At 39.9% G+C, this 23,407-nt stretch overlaps 1 protein-coding gene across 6 annotated transcripts in view; it reads left to right on the top strand.

Annotated features, from left to right (window-relative positions):
- Positions 1-22,881, top strand: part of LOC140486485 (histone H4 transcription factor-like) — a 59,254-nt gene extending 36,373 nt beyond the window's left edge. For 5 of the 6 annotated variants that reach the window (XM_072585710.1, XM_072585711.1, XM_072585708.1 and 2 more), the window contains exons 6-10: positions 4,230-4,307; positions 6,150-6,270; positions 10,963-11,101; positions 12,856-12,980; positions 15,658-22,881. In XM_072585710.1, the coding sequence (XP_072441811.1) occupies positions 4,230-4,307; positions 6,150-6,270; positions 10,963-11,101; positions 12,856-12,980; positions 15,658-16,171 (977 nt within the window). In that variant the 3' untranslated portion in view covers positions 16,172-22,881. The remainder of the gene's footprint in view (positions 1-4,229; positions 4,308-6,149; positions 6,271-10,962; positions 11,102-12,855; positions 12,981-15,657) is intronic. The other variant, XM_072585712.1, reaches the window with a different exon arrangement.
- Positions 22,882-23,407: the final 526 nt, after the last annotated feature.

The raw sequence follows: 23,407 nt of genomic DNA, 5'->3' as shown, positions 1-23,407 counted from the left end.
AGGTGTTGCCACCATTGTAATGAATGAAGGTAAAAGATTGCACAGCATTGATTCAAAGAAGAAAAGGGGAATTCTCACTTCTGTATGAACTAAAATTTAACCCTTTATAAACTAAAACAAAAACCTGCTTGTTATTTCATTGCTGGGTGTAAGACCGTTTTGTGCCCATTTTGTATTTCATGCATTATAATCAATGTATAACAGAAAGAAAGACTTGCATTCATGTAATACCTTTCCCATAATGAAGATGTTCTGAAACACTTTATAACCAATTAAGTAATTTTGCATTCAGTGCTGTAACATTGGTTGAAGAATAAATATTGGCCAAAACTAATTGGGATAACTCCCTAACCAAAAGAAAACTCTGGAGGCTGGAAATCTAAATTAAAACAGAAATTGCTGAAGAAACTCAGCATATCTGGCAGCATCAGTGGAGGGAAAGCAGAGTCAATGTTTCAGGTTCAATAGCCCTTTTTCAGAACTGATTGTAGTTAGGAAAAGATAGTATATATGCTAAAGAAGGGAGGGATGGTGGGGAAAGAGTGTAAACAATAGGTGGAGGTGAAATCCAGAGAGACAAAGATAAAGGAATGGATAATTGTGAGCCAAGGACAAAGGGGACTAATGGAGATCATTAGTGGATGAAAATGGTTTGGCTATAATAAAAGCAGCCCATGTGATGAGAAGGCCTGGGGTATGGGGGTGAGTAAAAGGACATGGAAGCCTGTTGAGGATTTTAGGAAGAAGGTAGAAGCGGGCTGTACGGGGTTGGGGGATTGTGAGCTTGGAGGCTGTGTGGGGTAAATTACCAGATGGATCAAATTCTGTCACAGAGAGGAGCAGAACTTCTTCAAGGTGGGCATACCCGGAAGAGATGTTGCAGTGAGTTAAACACTAAACGAAAAATCAAGAACTGCAGATGCTGAAAATCTAAAACAAAAATAGAAATTACTGGAGAAATTCACCAGGATCACAGGACCCATAGCGTCAACTGTGCTTTCTCTCCACAGATGCTGCCAGACCTGTTGAGTTTCTCCTGCAATTTCTTTTTTTTTTGTGTGGGGTAACTCCCTCTCTCCTTCAAGTAAGTGTGTTGTGATCTTTCATGTACACCTGAGAAGCCTTTATTTCATGTCTCATTAATAGAAAGCACTTGCAAAACTATAGCACTTCCTTAGTACTACGCCAGTCCAGATGTTTGTGCTCAAGACTGTGCAGTGGGAGTTGGAGTGACGAAGTTGGTGTTCTATAACCATTGTAATTGATACAGGTTTACACATTAAATGTACTCTGATGATGATAAGCATTAATGCTGATGTGGAAAATTACCATGTCTTTTCAAAATCCTGACTCAGGTCTTTAAGCAAGGATTTAAAACAATCCTTGCCATTCAAACAATCTAATCATGCTATCATTTCATACTTACAGAAACCTTTGACCCTGTACCTTCCCTGTTACCCTAGTCACAAAGACTATTTCTTTGCAGCCTTATGTCTTTGGCATTGCATAAAAATGGGGCATTCAGTCTAACTAGTCCAAGCTGGTGTCTGTGGTTTGCTTGAAACTCATGCCTACTCTATTTCATCTTATTCTATCAGCCTGTGGGCAGGTGCCTTAATTTTTCCTTGTTGGCATATTGCTGAAATTTCAAATCCTGAAAACTTCATATAGTTCCTATTGCTTATGGTCTAAATGCATTAGGATCAGTTCTTTGCACTCCTGCATTACAAAACATGTTTCATTGGCAATACACTTCTATTGAATACCTGGAATACACATTTACAGCAGTAGAAGGCAGTCTGTTCCATAGGAAACTGCAATATGTATAAAACATAATCAAAGTATATCTAAACTTATAAAGTACAGCCCCCTGCTCACAACCTGTTCTGGTTTTGCACAAAATGAATTTTCCAAGTTATTCTGACTTTTGATTTATAAATGTTGATTACACTGAACAGTACTTCACTGTCTGCCTCTTTTCGCTGGGGGCTGAATTTGATTCACAAATTTATTAATTTAATGCCTGTTAATGTCATTATTGCTTTTTATGTCATATGGGTACAATCTCCAACATGAAAGCAGATATTATTATCTCTTGACGTTCAAGGGCTTCACCATTGCTGAATCCCATACTATCCCGGGAAGGGTTACCAATGACCAGAAACTGAACTGTGAACTGGGCCAGCCATACAAATACGGTCATTGTAAGTGCAGATCAGAGGTCGATAATTCTAAAGTATGTAACTCTCCCTGTCCACCTTCTGAAAGGCACAAGTCTCATAGGTGATTACAACACGGAAGTAGATCATTTGACCCATCATATCTGCAGCAGTCAACAAATATCTGACTAACACTGTTTTGCAACTCTTGGCTCGTAGCCCTGGAGGCTGTGGCAAAGCATGTGAATACTTACATACTATTTAAGTGTTACAAATTTTCCTGACTCAGCCATCCTTTCAAACAGTGAGTTCCAGACTCCCACCACCCTCTGGGTAAAAATCATTCTCATCAATTCTCCTCTAAGCGTTCTATCTCATACCTTTAATCTATGCCCCCTTGTTATTGACCTCTCTACTAATGGAAAAAGTGCCTTCCATCCTACATGTGCTCCTCGCAATTCTGTACACTTCTGTCAGATCCTTTCTCAACCTTTGTTGCTCCAAGGAAAGCAAACCTAGCCATTTTCTCTTTCCTCATTGTTCAGACCCTCCAACCCAGACAAACATCCCGGTAAATCTCCTCTACACCCTCTGTAGTGCAAATACATCCTTCCTATTCTGTGCACACAATGCTCCAATTGCAGCCTAGCCAGCTACTTAGAGACCATGTAAGTCAGGAGTTTTTAGAATGTTGTTCATTTACTTAGATGAATGCAGTTCCAACAACACTAAAAAAAACTCAACAGCATACAGGATAAAGCTACCCAATTGATCTGCACCCAATCTCAGTGCTTATACCTGTTACTAATGCACAGTGATAGCAGTATGTACCATATTAGGATACTTTGTAGTAATTTGTCAAGGCTTCTTTGACAGTATCAGCATCTTTTTGAACCTGTGACTCTACCAGTTGGACGAATGCAGGCTGCACAGCCCACAGAACTCCACCACCTGCAAGCTGCCTTCCAAGGCACACCTCTGTCTGGCTTGGAGCTGTATCATGTTTTCTTTCCTAATGTTACTGGATCAAATCTTGGAATTGTCTTCATAAAACATTGTGTGTATATCCACTCAACATAGACTACAGTGTTTCAAGAAGGCAGCTCACCACCACCATCATCTGTCAGGCAATTAGGGATGGACAGTAATGCTAGCCTAGTCAGTCTTGACCGTATCCCAAGAATAAATTTAATGAGAAACAAGTTTTCAATGCCTTGATCTTCTTTTAAAGTCAAAGCTCAATGTAAATCTCATTGCAGAGATCCTCACATTGAAAGTTGATGTTCAATTCCTGCAATATCAATGATACTGTCTGTTGTTTTTCTTTGTTTTGTGAGATTGGGCAGTGAGTGTTGAAAATTATCCAGTCATGGCATCACAGATCATCTCACCTGATGTCTGTTATCCTTATGGACTCACTAGTTAAGAGGGGACTTCTGGCTGATGATCTTCAGCTACCTCAAAGAACCACACTAGGATCAGCATGTTCAGGCCATTCTTTTGCTTCGCTAGACTCTACAGAACTGGAATACTGGTGAAGGTTGTCTTTTTAACACAACAGCTCACACTTACTCTTTCCATGAGCTACTGCTCCAGTCTCTGATGTCTGTCTCAGGAATGTAAGCTTGCTGTTAGATTGCTCTTACCTTCTCACTGTTGGAATAAGGCTGTGATTGAGTGGAGCATGGTTCAACAATATGAACAACCTGTGAATCTAAGTTTGAATTTATTTTCTAGCTCCCAACTAAACAATATCATTCTTGCGTTAAACAACAAATCTTTTGCTGCATTTGTTTCATTTTTTTCTTCCATTTCCCTATGTCTTGCCTCAACATCAATGCCCTGTCCAATATTTTTTTCATGTTATTGCAAGGGAAGTGTCTAAAGATTGCTGGCATATGTACGAATGTGAAATTAAACAATAATGCAGTTTGCTGATATGATATATTACGTATTTGTATTTGGATAGAGAAACAGTTACTTACAGAAGTACTGAATTTAGACTGATCTCTGAACTGTACACTTGTTTACAGAACATACTTAATTATATTTCATTTATGTTAATTTTAGAGAAGACCTTTCCCTGTCAGCACTGTGACAAGCAGTTTGCCAATGAGAGGCTACTAAGGGACCACGTACGAAATCACGGTAGGGTGCATCAGTGCATTTGTTAATGGTTGCAAAAGTCAATGATATGGTTGTTTGAGTTCTATTTTTTAGTGGTGTGAGGGCCTCAGGTCATGTGTTAACTGCAGAATGCTGTCCTCTGCCTGACTTCAAAATAAACATCTACCCAATTTCTTCAATGAATTCATAAAACAATTTGTTTGTAGGAACAGACCTTATTCTTAAAGCAAATGGTAATTACTGATTAACAAATACTGTGATCCAGAACTAAAACTATATCCTCTTAATCCCACCTATACACACATACTGCTCCTCAAAAATCATTTCCAGAAAAACAGTAGGTGGCTTGCAGTGCAAATTAAACAGGTGAATCACAGCACGCATACTGCTAAATACAATTCTAGGAAATCACATGATTCATTCAATCCAGAAATGTATCCAAATAATTTTATCTCCTCTAACTCCCTTTATACATTTCTTAATATAGATATGTAATCCCAACACTTGCCAACCCTGACAAAAATAATATTGATGTGAGGTTGGGACAAAATGGAAGTAGTGTCTAGAATACTGGAACAAATTATTCCAGTACAACAACAGCACTGACATCTATTAGGCAAATGCTAAGGTATGTCTTCAGCCCAGAAAGCAGGACAAATTCAAATTAGTTTACTCTTTTGTTTCCTTTGCTGTGTTGCATAAAGCACTATTTTATTTAAACTCAGCTCTCTTTGTCTTCATGTGTTTTAGAATTCAATCCTTTCTGTCCCATTTCCAATGTGCTGTAAAATCAGATTCCTCTTTCACGTACAATTCGTCCAGCCATGTGTGCACCTCCTTGATCTCCTTATACCAATGTCAATTTATTTGTGACTCGAGTAATAATCCATAGAGAATAATCCTTAGAATCGTGTTCTCCGATTTAGCTCTTTACTCCTGATGCTCTCTGAGTAGTGCCTCATGCCTGTTCTTTCCTGTGTTGTTGGTTCCAACAAAGACCAGGATGATTGAAACCACCTTCTGCAGTGTAGAATCCTGAGCTGCCAAAGTAAAAGAAAAAGTCTTCATAACTTTAGGATACTTTGCAACGAGGTTGGAATGATGAAAATGCACCAGTTATGTTGCCCAGAGCAAGTCCCAGAAAAAAAATCATTATGAGCAAATCATCTATTGTTACTGACATTAGGTGAGGGATAAATATTGGCCAGGAACTTGTGAAGAACATCCTCAAAACACTTTTCTGCATCATGCCAAGGCATTTTGCCCTGTCAAAGGGCAAGTGTGACCTAGTCCAAAGTACAGCACCCAGACCGTGCAACACTTCCTCAGTACTGTACTGGAATGTTGTCCAGACCACTACCTTGTAAGTTTTGTTTCTTAACATCAGAGAATACTAGGCTCCCTCTGCTTTTGCTTAACATATGCCGTTGCTCGCTCAATGCTGTCAGTACAGGGACACTGGCACCTGTATTGACTATGAGGTGCTCTGTAATTGTTTAAAGTTTTGAGCTAATTATTATTTGGAGCTGTAATTGAATTTGCAGTTGATATATTTGTAAAAGAACTTTACTCGGTGCACAAATGCAGCTTTCTAAGGTCAATTTGTTTCTACACCACAGCAGTGTGGGTTTCTTCCTGCCACCTTTAACTTCTAGTATTCCACTCACCTTTACCGAATTCCAGGTGTTTCATCTAATACTCAGAAATGGATTAGAATCTAGATTCTTCCGTATAATAGATTGGGTGGAGAGAGAATAAATTTAAAAATTATACAGAAGATGGCAGAATAAAATTTTCTTCCATAAAAGTTTGTATCCAGGAGCAAAATTTTTTAACAGATTATTTTGTGCTTCTGTTTGTCAGTGAACCAGTTTAAGTGCCCACTCTGCGACATGACCTGCACTACTTTCTCCTCATTAAGGACACACATCAAATTCCGCCACTGTGATGAGAGGCCATATGGATGTGATTTCTGTGAGAACAGGTAAGTGTTGTGGTTGTTACTCAAATTGCTACTGTACTTTTATATTGCTCATGCAGTACCTTGGCAAAGCTGAGCGATATGCGCTTTGGCGAGATGTGGATTTGAATTGCGCAAGGTGTTCTGCAAGGCCCATAGAACATAGAACAGCATGGGAACAAGCTGTTTGGCCCACCATGTCTGTGCCAACCATAATGCCACTCTTAAATATACCAGCATGCCTTTACATGGTCTGTATCTGTCTATTCCCTGCTTGTTCATGTGTCTATCTAAATGCCTGTTAAACGTTGCTATCGTATCTGTTTCTTTCACCTACCACTCTCTGTAAAATAAAACTCTCGCAAATCTCCTTTAAACTCTCCTTATCTCACCTTAAACCTGTGTCTCCTTGTATTTGGCATTTCCACCCATAAAAACTCCAACTCTCCAACCGATTCATGTCTCAAAATTTTATACAATTCGATAAGCTTGCCCCTCAGCCTCCACTGCTCCAGTGAAAACAATGCAAATTTGTCTGACCTCTCCTTATAGCTAATACAGTCCAATCCAGGCAACATCCTGATAAATAAAGATTTGCAGATGCAGAATTCATAAACAAAAACAGAAATTGATGGAGGAACTCAGCAGCTCCGGTGGCATTTGTACAGAGAACGCTATTTCAGTTCTGAAAAAGGGTCAGTGGACTAGAAATACTAACTCTGCCTTCTCTTTCTCCAATAATTTCTGCTTTTGTAACATCCTGGTAAATCTCTTTTGCACCCTCTAACATTCTTCCTATAGTATGGTGACCAGAACTGTACACAGTACTCTAGATATAGCTTAACTAAAGTCTTATACATCTGCAACATGATTTGCCAACTTTTATACTCGATGCCTGACTAATGAAGGCAATCATGACGTAGGCCTTCTTTACCACCATACCAACTTGTGTTGCCACTTTCAAGAAGGTATGGACTTGTAACTCAAACTCCTACCATTTACTGTACATTTTCCTCTTGCATTTGACCTCTCAAAATGTGTCACTCTCACTTGTCCAGATTAAACTCCATCAGCCAATTGTCTACCCAACTTTCCAACTGATATATATCCTGATGTATCTTTTGATAACTCCACCAATTTTTGTGTCATCTGCAAGCTGACTGATCAGACCAGTTGCATTTTCATCCAAATCATTTATATATATTACCAACAACAGAGGTCCCAGCACTGATCCTTTTGGAACACTACTGGTCACAAACCTGTAGTCAGAGAAACACCCCTCCGCAACTCAACGTTGGGATCATTTCAGTGCAGTTCGTGTGCTTTTCTGAAGTGATGTGTTGAGATTCTCACTAGGCAGTGGTGAATTCCAAGTTGACCCTCAAAATCATTTGTTCAGCCTCTTATTAACAGCCAAACACGAGTTTCTATTGTACCAAATTCAATATGCAAATTAGCTGTTGGTAAAATTCGACATGTAAACAGAGCATAGCAGCTTCAACTCATCACTTACTCCATAAGTCATTCCTGTTTTATATCTGGTATCAGCATCTCAGACAAGCTCCATGGTCCCCTGCTACCCTGTCCACATATCCATGAACATTGGCATCCAATATGCATCAGTCTCTATGAGCCTTCAGGGCATATAAACAGGCTACTTATAAGGAGCTTCTGCATTTCAGTACTGTGCCTCAGACTGCATCAACCACTACCATTATAATACAAAATCACCTGGTGCTCATGGACTGGACTAGGCTATATCCCTTCACTCTTTGCTCACTGATATAGCACTCACTCATTCTGCACCTATCTAGATGTTTCCAGCATTCTTGGCTTGCTAACTTTTTGCATATTGCTTTCTTAGCCAGAGATATCAGACTCATAATACTCTTGTCTTGCCGCACCATTTAATGTAGAAACAAAGCCAGGAAGCTGATTATGGTTGTCAACAGGCTTCAGTCTCGTCAAGGAGATTAGCATTTGCTCACGAGTTTCTGGCTCACTAAGTCAAGGGCAGCCTCCAATACCAGTCCAGGACGTTTCCAGAAGCTCAGAGTTACAATCCTCTGCTCATAGAGGAGTAGATTGATGGGCAGTATGTCACCTGTCTTGACACTTTCTCCCTTGTGTGCTATATTGGTTCTGGAATGAGAGAGAGGGGCAAGTATTAAAAAGCTGAAAGTGGATGGCATAGCTATTACAGTTGGTGCAGATGGGGAGGTTTCCTAAGCAATTGAGTAGACTGCACGGATGGTACGCAAGGTTAATGATGTTTTAGGTTGGTGTCAGTGAGGTCGGGTGGAGAAGGTGTTGCATACATTAGTGAGAGTGGTAAACCCTTGGTGAGTGATGTCTGCAGTAGCAGAGAGAGAGTGAGTATAAGGTACTGGAGAGAAGATGCTGGTAGAGAAGGACATTGATTTCTCCCTACTGTGCTGGGCATTCCTCCAAATGGCTGATACTCCTCTAACCTGGTTAGCAACCTCAGACCATGCTGGCCATTCAAACTTCTGGGCTATAGGCTGGACTAAAGATTCAGCTCCCCATTCCTTTGATCCAGTCCCACGTAAATGTTTAGTACAAAAATTTCGCTCCTTGGCATCCCCATCTTAGCTAACATTGTAAAATCGCTCTCCTCAGCTACTTGGTCCTTCTCTTTCAAAGTCTGCTCGTCATCACCTGCTTTGCAAACTCAGCCTTGACCCTTCTGTCCTTCCAAACTACTGGCCATCTCTAACCTCCCATTCATTTATCCAAATCTTTAAACGTGGTATTGTGTCCCTGAGTGGTGCCCAGGACCCCCTGCGTAAATCCTTTTAATCATGCTTCTTTATCTGCGACCAGGCTGGATTTGTGCCTGTTTTTTCTACTGCTCGTTCCTTTGATATTGCGACAGTGATAGTATATTCAGTACTTCCTTGTGTCAGATCAGGCAGGCTGACACAGATAGAAGCAAAACCTTAGCACTTCTATGCCTGATTTCTATGACTCAAAAGCCCCTGGACTATGTATTTCATTAATATCACTTTGACTGACTGAAAATTTTCCAGGCCTAGTTGCTCATAGCTGGGCTAGGGAACACAGGCAGGGAGCAGTCCTGTACCTTCATCTGCTTTGAGCTGTCCACAGTCAGGTCTACATTGCAATCCTGGTACAATTGAGAGAGAGTCTATTAAATTTGATCAGCTTACATGCATTGATGAAGTACGTGCAGTTTAGCAAGCTGTGGCTTGTTTGAGACGATAGCAGGATGTATCAGCAAGGCATAGAAAATTAGATTGTTGCACTGCATTGGGATGTTTAACGGAATATGAAGTTGCCCGAAGCCACAGAAATTTGTGTTTCTCTGCTCCATTTAATTTTCTTTCATGTTTTCATTGATCCCCTTAATGTGAATTCATATAGCAAGTAATTCCCTCGACCAAGTGGATTACGCAAGGATGGAACGTGGTTTAGTTATGACTTAGTCATTAAGATCAGAGAACCGTGGGAACAGATCAGGATCATGATTTGATGAGATAATCATTGGGTTTGTTTTGAGGCAGGGCAACAGCTTCCAAAAGAAATCTTCTTTCATCTTAATTGACATGTTAACATAAACATTTTAGAAACATAGGAAACAGAAGCAAGAGTAGGCCTGAAACAAAAGAAGAAATTGCTGGAAAAACTCAGCAGGTCTGGCAGCATATGTGGAGAGAAATCAGAGTTTACATTTCAGATCAAGTGACCCTTCCTCAGAACAGGGTCTGTTTCAGCAACTTGTATTTTTGTTTCTGATTTACAACTTCTGCAGTTATGTCAGGTTCTTTTCCTCACAAGAGTAGGCCATTTGGTTCATTCAGCCCACTCTGCCATTCAACATGATCATGGCCGATCCTCCATTTCAATACCATTTTTCCACTTCTTGCTTAACCACTTGATATCTTTAACTTCTATAGATCCATTTCTTTCTTAAATATGTTCAGTGACTTAACCTTCACAAACTTCCGTAGTAAAGAAATCCACAGGTTCTCTAACCTCTAAGTGAAGAAATTTCTCCTCATCTCATCTTTGCGTTTTGTGATATTATCACACTCCTATGTTTTGGGGAGGTGACCAGGCTTATGTTTTCTTTCATGTATGTTTGAATTAATTCATCGACACCGTACAAAACTGAAAGTATCAGAGCTATCCAAATGCCTCGTGCTGTGGAGCTGCCTAACTGAACTGTGGATTGTACTCACATAGCATGGAATGGACAACAATGGTTCAAGAATGTGGCTTACTGTCACCATTTGATGTATAGTTAGGGTTTGGCTATAAGTGCTGGCATTGCCAGTGAGGATCATATCCCATGAACAAGCAGAAAATAAAAGTAGCTGATTTTCAGGTTTCTAGTTTGAAATGTCAGATCATACGATTTCATGGGTGAGGTTAGAGATGAGTTAATCAGGTTAAAAGGGTAAAGTCACCATAGTCCTACCAGACTATAGGACTACTTTCTCATTAGAGAGAGAGATGATTAATGATGGTTAACCTGAGGGTCACCATGCCTCAGACAAGAAGAGAGTTTGAGAAGAAAAGTCCTTCCTGGTAACCTGGTAATTGAATGTGCACACTTGACATCACTTTTCGATGTAAACCAGCCATCCAGAGCAGCTTGCTGACCCTAATGGCAATTTCTTAAAGTTCTCTTGTTTAAGAGTTGCTTCTTTTCTTTTTGCCCTTCACTTACAGTTTTAAGAATTTGTATGATCTGCGGAAGCACATCGAAACACATAATGATGAACCTACGTACCGCTGCAGCTCAAATGGGTGTAACTTCAGTGCCCGCAGTGTACAAACCCTGAAACAGCACTACAGGAGAATACATGAGGTAGGTGACCAAGTGACAGCTGACCTGTGCAGTGCTGTGGGATTTCATATGCTTTTATCTCAGAGACCATAATTTGAACTCACTTCAGGTCAGTGGAAACGGTGGAGCTGTTTCCTTCCTCTTAGCTTTTCCTTTACAATTGAGGTGGGGGGGAGGGATGAGGAAACTGGTGAAGTCTGCGTTGATGCCATGTGGTTGGACGGTACCAAGACGAGGTGTTCTTCCTCCAGGTGTTAGATGGCTTGAATTTGGCGGTGGAGGAGGCGGTCGATTCTCCTGCTCCTCGGATGCTGCCTGACCTGCTGTGCTTTTCCAGCGCCACACTTTTCGACTCTGACCTCCAGCATCTGCAGTCCTCACTTTCTCCCAAGCTTAACTATGTGGCAAACAGTGAGGATGAAATCAATCAACTGCAACAGCACATTAAAAAGTTAACAATATTACCAACAAGTGGCAGATGGAACTTAATATAAGAGAGAATTGTGAAGTAATGCAATTTAACAGAAGAGATTGAGGGATGAAAGATAGACTTACTGGAACAGCTTTAAAGAGTGTGGGGATAGAAAAAGCTGGGGTTTATTGGCATAAATCTTTGCCTGTGACAGGATAAATTGAGAAAGACGAGATTCAATAGCAGTGTTAAGCATTTTGACAGGTTTTGGATAAAATAGATAAAGCAATGTTATTCACATTAGATTTATATTTTATTGTCATATGTACTCAAGCACAGGAGTACAGTGAAAAGTATATAATGTTAGCACACAGTGCTACCTTACAAAGGTAGCTATGTACAAAAAGCTTTGATACACAGTTGTTGAAGAAACAAAGCTTAAAAGATTAAGTATTACCTTGATAGAATATGTAGAAAAATAAAGAAATATAGTTAACATTAAGTCCTTCTTGTATAACTAGAAAAATAAAGGAGTAAAGGTTAAAAGTTCAACAGTCTTTGATGAGTCCTCTGCTTAGCTCAGTCTCCAGGAGACTGCCGGAGATACCAGGGGATCTCCCTCACCACTTGCTGTTCTTGCATTGGGCTGCGACGCCATCGTTGCTGCTGCTGCTGAAGCTGGCATCTCCCTGATCTTCTGTTGCCTCCAGAACATGCCCGGCAGGACCCACTCACATGCCAAGATACCTTGGCACCGGGTTGAGAGATCGCCACAGGCCACCAAGAGACCAAAGGACATGGGGACGTGGATTTAAAGTTTTGGTCAGACTATTTCAAGGCAACCTGAAGAAGGTGCTTTTTATGCAGTGAATGATAACAACCTAAAACTGGCTGCCGATGAGGGTGGTAGATAGATGTGGAGTCGATTTTAAAAGGATGGACACTTGATGGAAATAAACCTGGAGAGCTAGGGGACTAAGTAGATTGTGCGCAGGAGTTGGCATGAATTTAGTAAGTAAACTGCCAATCTCATGTGCATTATGGTCATTTTTGTTTTATCTTTGAATTTTAATTGGTTTCTGTTCTGGAGATTTGTATGCACTTTCTTTGACATCATGTCAAACCTATGGACAGAATTATAGCATCTTTTATTTTGCTACTTACGAGCAACTGGACAGATTGTGTTGGTGAGTTTAGAAACATCATGTGCAACTACTGGATAATAAATGGATTTTTCAGATTAGTTCTTCCCTATTGCCTGGTTACCATATTATGGAAGAATAGCTCTTCGGAGGAAATTTTGTAAAGAAAACAGTTAACCTTTTACAGTGCAATGGGTCACTGATATTTCTGTCTTATTCAGGGAGAAACAAAACCTCGATATAAGTGCCACATTTGTGCCAAGTGTTTTTCTTGGGCCTACACATTAACGATGCACCTACGCAAGATGCACCAGCTGAAGTGGCCTTCTGGGCATGCACGATTCAGGTAGGATAATATCATTTGCCCAGAGCCAAAAGGTGTTGCCTTAAACCAACTGTTGCTGATGCTATTTATTCCAGTGAACTGTATTTCACCTTTGGATGCAGAACTAAAATGTTTGTTTCCTCTTACACCCACAGTCATTCAAAAAGAGTTGCTGCTAGAATGCAGTTTTTGTATATATACATATGTACATTCAAAGCGGATGGATATCATCTGCAAGAGGAAAGTTAGATTTAATCTTTGGTTGGATATTCTGATGAAGGTTCTTATCTCTGGTTTTGAACTTTAACCCCTTTAAGCCTGGGCCCTCCATAACTTGTCCTTCCACTTTCAACATCCCAGATAAATTTAAATCACTTACAGGCCGAGCATTGAGTCTAGTAAAATGCTGATGCCACGCATAATATGAACCTGTATGTAGTGGGATTGGAGCCTTCCAATTCAGAGTCAGGACAGCTGTCAGCAGCAAGCCACACCATTCTTTTTGCAGTGCTTCTTTGAAAAATAGATGGGGCCATCAACTACTGACCACCTAAAACTTGTTTGCTAATGTCTTATCTGGCAGGAAGTCACAGTGTTAATGCTTTTTATTTGTGTAATTTGATAGGCCAGCACATGTTGGGACAGTTTAAAAGAAGTATGAGATCCCTACCTTAAATAGAGATGAAGTAGGCCATTCAGTCAGCTTTAATTAATTCTTTGGTCAAGATATATCCAGTTGACATGGAACATTAATGCTCTGAGTGTAGAGGGGATCCAGTTACAGAAATGAGAGACTGAAATCCAATTGTATAAGCAATGATACAGGATGGCAAATCGGGAATTATCTAAAAACAATATATGAAGCAGTGTAAAGGGAATTCAAGTGATGGGCTGGCCTATAGACAGTCACAGTAATTCTTCATTGAGCATTGCCAGATATAAGCAGGATTTCTGTTGCCTTGTACAACCACATCACTTCAGCTTGCAGAAAAAAACTGTCTTCTGGATTATAAACTTGTCACAGTAGAGGCCTCTTAATTCTATCAACTGCTGACCACCTAAAACTTGTTTGCTAATGTCTTATCTGGCAGGAAGTCACAGTGTTAATGCTTTTTATTTGTGTAACTTAATAGGCCAGCACATGTTGGGGCAGAATAGTGGGAGACTCACTTTACACCTGTCTGTACAGCTGCAGTAAATGATTGAAATGAAACAAGCTTAACTTCTCAATTTGACAAGTCTCCTACATAACGAAGACTCACATTGTTGCTTGGGTGGTGCTTTGGTTTAGATCATAAACTTTCACTTCTGTTACCTGATTCAGATCTGAATGGATAAAATTTTTTTGTTCAAGTTTCCTTGTGAATGGGATGGGCAACTTCTGTCCAGTTTCAGGTGGACATAGCAGGGCAAGAACTTCATTTTTTTTCCCCACACTTTGGATTTCCTCTTTGAGCTTTGTGTTCCAATAAAGTGAAGAATGTTAATGCTGTTCCATTTTGTTCCATTGTGCGTAAGAGACAATTTCAAAGATTGCAGATGACTCAAACTTGGAAGAATTGTAAATTGTGAGGAGAGCAATATAGAGCTCCAGAAGTACAAAGATAAATTGGGAGAATGGGCTGTGACGTGATGCATTTTGGTATAAAGAATCTTGAAGACAATTCAAAATAGGGATACAATTCTAAAGGTGGAGGGGATACAGGAGCATAGAGATCGGAGGGTATATGTGCACAGATATTGAAAGTAGTTGGACATACCGAGAGAGCAGTAAATTAAATTATAGAGTATCCTCAGCTTTATTAATAGGATCATAGAGTACAAGAGCAAGGAGATGATGTTGAATTTGTATAAAGCATATGGTGGACTTCATTTGGAGAACTGTTTGCAGTTCTGGGTGCCTCCTTATTGGAAGGATTGAAACGCATTGGACAGACTGCAGGAGCAATTTATAAGAATGGTTCCAGGGAGAAAGAACTTTAGTTATGAGGATTGATTGAAGAATTTGGGACTGTTGTCCTTGGGAAGTGGAAGGCTAAGTGGAGAACTGATTGAGGTTTTCAAAACTGTGAGCAGGCGGGAAAGGGCAGTTAAAAAGAAGCTGTTCCCGTTCATAAAAGGAACAAGAGGGCATAGATTTAAAGTGATCTGCAAAAAGAAAAGCAAGGGTGAAATGAGCAAAACTTCTTCACACAGTGAGTAGCTTGGGTATGGAATTCATGGCCTGGAAGTGTGATGGAAGCAAGTTCACTTGAGGCATGCAAGAGGGAATTGGGTGTTCATTTAGAAAGAAATAGTGTGTCAGGGTAAGAGGAAAAAGCAGGATATTGACGTGTGGTAGTGATGCTCATTTGGAGAGCCAGTGCAGGCAGGATGGGCCAAATGGCCCCCTCCTACAATGCAACAGTTCTGTAATTTTGGTCTCCCAATAGCATTCTGAGTGAGATTTGCCAGTTGAATGCTGTTTTATGCAATGCTGGATTAACGCTGCCTCATTCATTGAAACATCATTGGCCACAAGACTTTTGGGCCACTTGAGTTGAACCCAGTTCCAGAGGTGAAAGTTCAGTACTTCCACCATTGTACCACTCAACCACACTCTTCCCTTTCCCCATCCCAGTCTCCCTTTCAAATTAAATATTTTAGCTCTGATGATGAAAATGGATCCAACACGATTTATTTTGCTTTAACTGTCTAGATACAAGGAGCATGCGGATGGATATTTGCAGCTACATGTGGTGCGCTATGAAACAGTTGAGCTGACTCAACAGATCATTAAGGACTTGGAGAAGAGACGTGGACCCCGAAGGAAAGTGACAGAAGCGTGTCTATATGCACCAGAATCCCGCCGCAAGGCCCTCTCTGCAAAGCCCACCACTGGCAAAGCCAGCAAGGAGGAGGAGGACTACCTCGCAATCGCCACTCGGCTGAGGCGTGCTGGGCACCGGGAAGCTACCAACTTGCCAACCAAGCCTTCAGAGAAGGCCCCACAGCTGGAGCAGTGCAACTCTCTAGAGCCTCCCAAAAGGGCTGAGCAGTGTTCAGACGTTTCTGGAAATGGTTCTCCGACCTACTCTGTCCTTCATAATGTATCCCAGTCAGTACCCGGGCATCCTACTGCTCCCGAAAGGAATGAAGCTGTCTCCTCCCTTGACCCTGTTGAAACATTGGAGAAGGTAGCGCGAGGTCTTGGCATTCAGATAATTGGATAGGGTTGCTGGTAGCAAATTGGTGAAAACAAGGTCCATAACGTCTTTGAACAGTAGTTCCATAAATAAAGCTTAGTCATGTGGGAGGGTGGGGGTGGATTTGGAGTTACAACTTATCAGGGTCCTACTGTCTGTATATTATCCATACTGAGAGCTTGCTGCATGTTCAAATGTTTTAGATAACCATCAACTGGATGCTAGATCAATTTCTTATTCTTGCTTAAAAGCAAAGGATTGTGGATATAGAAAATCTAAAATAAAAACAGAAAGTGCTGGTGAAACTCGGTAGGTCTGGCAGCATCTGTGGAGATAGAGACAAACAAACAAAAAAAATTATTCAGAGCATTCACCGTGCCTGAACATGTTGGAAAAGGGTAAGGAGGCCCCCGACTGTACCTGTCTCTCACTAATTGTCGACCATTGTCTTCCAGTGTTCTTGGCAGGAGGGAACAGCTTGATCTGCAATTGTATTGAGATTGAGGGAATGACAAGATAGGTTCAGATGATATATGGGCCCTTCTTACCAGCAAAGGAGCCAGCAAAAGCCAACGCCTATATAGAACATGTTCGATTTAGAAAAACTACCCAAGACTCTTCACAGAAGAACAATGAATGTCAAGCCAAAGAAGGAAATATGAGGATTCTGAATTATCATTCTGATATACAACTGATTATTTTAAATGAAGTTCAGTGTCTTGACCAGTCTTCCTGTCAACCTGCTGTAGCTGTTGCTCCCTCTCTTTAACGGTAACTTTATCCCATTTAACAACCTTTATGATCCCTCTTGAGATGTTATTCTTTTAGCTACAGAGCCAGCACAGATGTGTACATGAATTTGTGTCTGCTGCACAGAGTAGCTCAATGATATATTTTATTCTGACTTTTTTCAAATTTTAATTGAGAAGTCACAGATGGCGTACATGTCACTCTTGGTAGGTCAGATGTTAGTCTAAGACCTGTTGTCCCAAGCACTGTATGACAATTAAGTAGACTGCTAAATGAGTTCAGGGTTCAGCTTCTGATCCCTTAGAGGAACTTGGCTAGCTGACTGCCTACTCATCACTGAGCCATTTCTGAAATAGTGCCCTCACTTCTCTTGCAACCCTCTTTGTTTCTCTCCAGTATGTAGTGAACTTGTCCTGTGATATTTCCTCAATTTAATCATCTAAAAATCAGCTTTCCTTTTGTATCCACTCACCTTTTCCTTTTTCCTTTTTTTTTAACTAAAAAGCAAATATGACTTTTTTTTGTTAGGACTTTTTTAACTTTTGAATGATTTCATGTGGAGTCATCTGAGGTTGACTTATCCTTAAAACAGTTATAAAGTAGTTTTTTTGTAATATTTAGAAATATACCTTCTTTATACCACAGTACTGCCTTCATCAATGGCACAGAACCACCCCAGCATGAGAGATAAATAGACAGTGGCTGATACCAGTGTAATTTTTAATCTTGCTTCAACTCCATATACCCTTGCTTTTCACCATGTCAATGGTGATGATTTCTGCCCATTAGTGTGAAGTTGTGACTGAGGCTTTGGAAACATTGTCCATGTGTAAGCCCAAATGTTTAATTGAGAATGGGGAGATCTGGCTGTTTCATTACTGTCCTTCTGTAAAGGAAATAGGCATTTAACTCCTCTGTGATTTATATGTGTGACTCCAGTTCCACATCAATACATATGTAGACCTACATTTTGCAGATGATTGCAGTGTCATTGTCCACACTGCAGCAAATTTGCTAGCCACCTTTGATTTCTTCATCATACAAAAATCTTAGCCTGTTCTTGAATGTTGTGACAACATCAACTCACAGTTGGACAACCAAATATTCCACGTGCCGCACATGTTGAAGGAGAGACTCTGAGATATGTTGAACATTTGCCATAACTTTGTGGCCACCTGTCTTGAATGGATGCCATTAATCTGATCAAAAGCTCAGCTGCACTAAATCAGCCTTCTTAAAAAAAAAACTCCACCCGCAACTGTTTTGGGCAATAAAAGCCTCTGCAAGTCAACAAATGTCCTCATGTACAAAGCGGCTGTCACCACACTCCTGCATTTCAACAGCAATGCCTCTCACCCTGTCATCCATTTTTAATTAGGGGAACTGTTGAACTAATGCTAGCGTCCTTCTTGAAGCTGGCTCTACAAGCATTCAGGCCAATCACCACATCAATTCAATTCACTGCCAGGTAATTAACTCTTCTGTCCAGTGTTAAAGAGAGAACAAATAAATTGTTACAAAGACATTCTGAAGCTATCCTTGAAGCGCATCTTTAGAAATGGGGAGAGCTGGCTATCATCCATTTAAAACAGCCACAGTTTGTCCCTTCTGTAACCTTGTGCCCAAATGCCTTCACTATGAGGTGGGGCAGAAGGAGAGAAAGAAAGAAATGGAAGCAAATGTGCACCCTTAATCCCACTGCCCCTTGGGATGTCCTGCACCATGTACTGAAAGATCTGCAGATTGAGAATCAACTCTATACAAACACATGAAAACTCACTACAGAAACTCTCAATCCTGAGTAGATGACATCCTCATAATCAAGAGACAGCTAATGAATGTCTTTGACACTTAACTGCCTGTTGGTACTGCCGAACAAGTTATTTACAAAGTGCGGGTGGGCAATAAATGCCAGGAACTCTGCATATTTCAAAGTAAAGTAATTTTTAAGAAAATATTTGGGCCAAAATAGCCTCATCTCTTTGCAGGATTGCTATAACTGGAGCCTCAGGAAACTATTCAATCTCGTTAAATGGGAATTACCCTGGTCAAGTCACTTGGGCCTTGTGAAGGTTCCACTGTGCTTGTTGAACTGCAGTTTTAACCTGCTTTTTTAGCTCCTCCATGTTTCTAGGACATGTGTGGTAGACAACATATGTCATCTCTACTGGATTTAACTTGTGGCTGAGGCCCCAGTTTTCCAATCAATGTGGCAGTGCAGAACCCTTCAGTCACTTTGCACCTTCCAGAAGCTGAACAATAACAAAATGCCACAACTGCTGTTCGTCTCCCACACATAATGCCACCAGCAACATTTTATCCTGATAATGCAACAGTTTGTACAGAAGCCCTTAGAAAGTGCTCCTTTTTTCATTCTGCTCACTCCTCCTTAAAAATGAAGGCTGGACTTGTTTCCAAGGGAAGTTGCCCAGTTCCCAAAGCCTGACAGGGAGCTTTGATTGTTGACTGGAAGTAGAAATTTGGGTTCTGTGCAATTTTGTTGAAATTCTACTAAATAACATTGCCACATTGTAACTGGAAACAAAATGGCAGTGTGGTAGGAAGCGTTTGATTTTCATTTCAGAAATTTTAATATAGCTTTTTGGAGAATAATAATGGGCTATCCAGTTTTTAACCTGAACAAAATGGCAGACACGTTTTCGACATCGCTACTCACTTTTGTGTTCAGATTACAGCCTTGATTATGCACTGGTGCCTTCTGTATTAACTTTTATTGACTTAATTCTGTAAAATTCATAAGTAATGAGCCTGTAAACTCTTTCATCAAATGGAAGATTTTTAAACTGTGAAAATGACTTATGAGTGCTTTTATTTTAACACAACATCCTGTCAAAGGAATAAATTGTAAACTGTGTTATGATGATAACTGCGGTAATGCCTTTGTGAACTTGGTGGAATATCTCAATATAATGTCCTCTTGAACAGTGGAAGACACCCAGTATTGTAAAACTAGAGTCTGATGTTGTAAACATGAGCAGTTTATAATGACAGCATGAAATAAGTGGCATTGAAAAGATTGCCACTGGTAACCAGTGACCAGTTTATGGTGTTTCCAGCCCTATGGTGGAGCTTTACTGGTTAATGGAACCTTCCAGTATGCATGTGAGGTTTGCAATATATTTTTGTAATTATGAATGGGGGCATTTGTCTGTATATTGGCCTCATTGTGATTTTGTTGCTGTCTGTTGCAATTCGTGGGCTCAGTCAGTTTGGTGACTGCACTGTTATAAATATGATTCACCTAGAACTGACCGAGGTGGGTGTATTTTATGATCCTTCCCAATAGTGTGCCTCATTCAATAGTACACTCCCACGCAGTCCTGCAAGTGCAGACTTGTAAAATTATCACTTCTGTGCATAACAAATGTTTAATACTGTGTTATTTGTAATAACGTTTGACTCGGGGTTGCAATCTAAACTGTTTATAACAAGGTCTCTGTAGCTAGAGACGCTATTGCTGTGTACAAAAGTTTTGATAAATCAGTGTTTAATTTACTTGACAGACAAGCCTAATTCTTAGTCACAACTAAAACCCTGTAGGTTCTGTGGAGGAATTTACCAGCTGTGCACACAGTAAGCTCACTTTTTCTTAAAGAGATTTAGGGATGGGCAATAAGTCACAACCTTGCTAACAACACCCTTGACTTAAGAAAGAAATTTTAAGAAGTACACAGTCTACGCACTGCCTCTTTAAACAAACAGTCCTGATACTTAAAGGGCACTCGGGATTCGCTATATCAGAAACAAAAGTATTGTTGAATATTGATTAGGCAATGTTGTGCCTCATCCAGTCATCTTTTGTGGAACCACGCCCAGTAAAGCAGAAGAAGTTTTGTTAAGTTGGAACTACATGTTCATTATGTTTTCTCTGTCAAGAGCAATTTATGTGTTTTGAATTGGATAGGACGTTCTAGCAGTGAGTGTTTATATTATGATCTCTCAGTGTCAAGTGATAAATTCTCTCATTTTGTAATCGGCCAATCCCATTCTTCTCTCCCTCTAAACTTGCACTGAGTTTGATGAGGCTTTGATTTCTTTGGTAAAACCCAGCAGTTACAGAGAAGGTTTACTGCATTCGTTAATTGGACCTTCTGCCAAACTTGAGAGTTCAAATATATTTTTGTAGTTTTGAGTGAATCACATTTGGGATCAGATCTGTGTCTTTATGAGCAATTACTTTGTTTTTGCTGCCAGATCATGAATACTTGCTAGCTGCAGTTCAGCTTTAATGGCTAGAGTGTACAACTCTAACTAACCATTCATGACTTACAGTTCAGACTGCAAATATTTGGGAGTCAGCTCAATTCTTGTATGGTTCCACCCTTGCCACAGCCCCAGTCTGCTAAGGTTATTAATCATACCATTAGACTATGTTTCTAAAGTGCCCAGTGGACCACTGAATGAAAAAAAAACTTGAAATTCTGCAGTGCCTTAGCGTACTTCCTGTACATGTGCCTGTGAACTACTTCATAAACTGTGAATTGCTTATGGAGTTGCCAATTGTATTGTTGTCAGATTAGACAAGCCATGTTACTGAAGCATTTTCCACATCCACTTTCATGCATCCCAGAATCTTATTCAAAATAAACATCCTGCCTTTGAGTAGTGAGCAGCTTGTCTTCAGTACTTTGTGTAATCAGACTCTGGAGTTAGTACTGGTTCACGTGCAAACTGCACAACATTGCAAAGTTAAAATGAATTCTGATGACTGATGTTTTTGGAATAGCTTGAGTTTTATTTGTCATTTTATCCATATCTTGCATATAAATGTTTACATAGTTTTCCATATTAGCAAACTCTACACTCTGCACCCATGCTAAACAATTATTTCTGATGTTCACCTAGCTTTCCTATTTGCTAATAAAATCGTAGATAAGTTTAGATTAGTGCAGGAACGAAGACTGCCAATAATCGCATAATGTGTCCATAAGAGCAGTATACAGTCTGCAAATAAAAATGTTTTACAAATTTTTAATTCAAAATCAGAAATGTTTTGTATCTTTCCTTCTTGTGAGGGTTTTTGAAATGATTTTCTTTACAGACAAGCACACTTGTTTGCAAATCATAATTTGTGCATATTGCACACATGTATATAGTTGACAATGTAAATGTTTTTGTGATGGTTAAGAGGAAATTTTGCATTCTCCCAGTTCCTGTCCACTGAATGTTGTCTCTGCTGCCTCGAATATTTCTAAGTAATCTCAATCTCCAAATTATTAGAGAGAAAACTGGGGATGGCAAATGAAAAATCATCTAGTACTAACAGTGTGTTCAGTTTGTTTTCATGTTCTTTCATGTTTAATCTGTTACTATTTGAGAATATTACACAGCATTTTGTTGAGGTGTTACTGTGAAATCTTCCTATTGTTGAACCTGTTTTGTGCAGCTTGGTCACCGAATTTGAGTAGGAATCACCTTCTGTTACCCTGGTAGTCATGCAGTATGGTGATAAAGTTATTGACTGATTAATTCTAACAGTCAGTTAGCTATACAGCATTAATATAGTCTGTGTAAAATGCTGGGGTGGGTTGTGTTTGACCCCTATTTAAATCAAGAAGGAAACACATTGTGAAAAAGCCAAACCTATTGAAGAGGTGTCTGGATTAATAATCTGTTGTTGATTTCTCCAGTTGCTGTGACTAAGACAGGAAGGAAGATTTCCTATTTTTATCTTTGAACTTTGTTCTTTATACCTTCTTTAATTTGTTACGTAGGAGGGTATGTGTTATCCCTACCCTCATAAGCCACACTGTACCATGTTATTTGAAATATTGTGTTAATTTGGATCAGAAAGAAGATCAGTAACTGTACCTTGACTGAAGTTTTAAATAAGTAAGCATGAGTTCATTTTATAGAAATTGCCTTTTATAAACTTCATTGTTTTCATTATTTTTGTGTTTCAAATGTTTTCTTCTTGTAAGCAGTTGCTACCTGGTGCATTAAACATCTTGAATATTTTGGTCACATCCCATGACTCAATTTCCTGTGTCTCACTTTAGAATCACATTTATTTTCTATGTCTGGCTACGTCAGAATTTTCCATAATAATTTTGCTTGCTTTTTATTCACTCATAGAATGTGGATATTGATCACTAGGCTAGCATTTATTGCCCATCAGACATATGATTGTTATGAATCTGGAATCATACATAGGCTAGGCCAGGTAATGGCAGCAGTTACCTTTCCAAGAGGACGTTAATGAACCAGATAATCAACAATGCTTTTCATCATCTTTCAACTCTCTTAATTCCAGTTTTTTTTTCTTGAATTCATATTCCACCAGCTGCCATGGTGAGATTTGAACCTAGGTCTCCAGAACATTACCTGTGTTTCTAGATTGATAGTCTAGCAATAATACCATTTGGCCATCACTTCCTGTAGGTCAACATTTATTGCCTGGATGGCAGTCAAGAGTCACCTATACTCCTGTGGGTCTAAAGTCTGATTTGAGTCCTGCAGGTCTAATTTATCGTGTAGTTGGTGCCATTGCAG

Source organism: Chiloscyllium punctatum, chromosome 15, assembly GCF_047496795.1.
Source record: "Chiloscyllium punctatum isolate Juve2018m chromosome 15, sChiPun1.3, whole genome shotgun sequence".
Lineage (NCBI taxonomy): Eukaryota > Metazoa > Chordata > Chondrichthyes > Orectolobiformes > Hemiscylliidae > Chiloscyllium > Chiloscyllium punctatum.
This window is presented reverse-complemented; position numbering and strand designations above follow the sequence as displayed.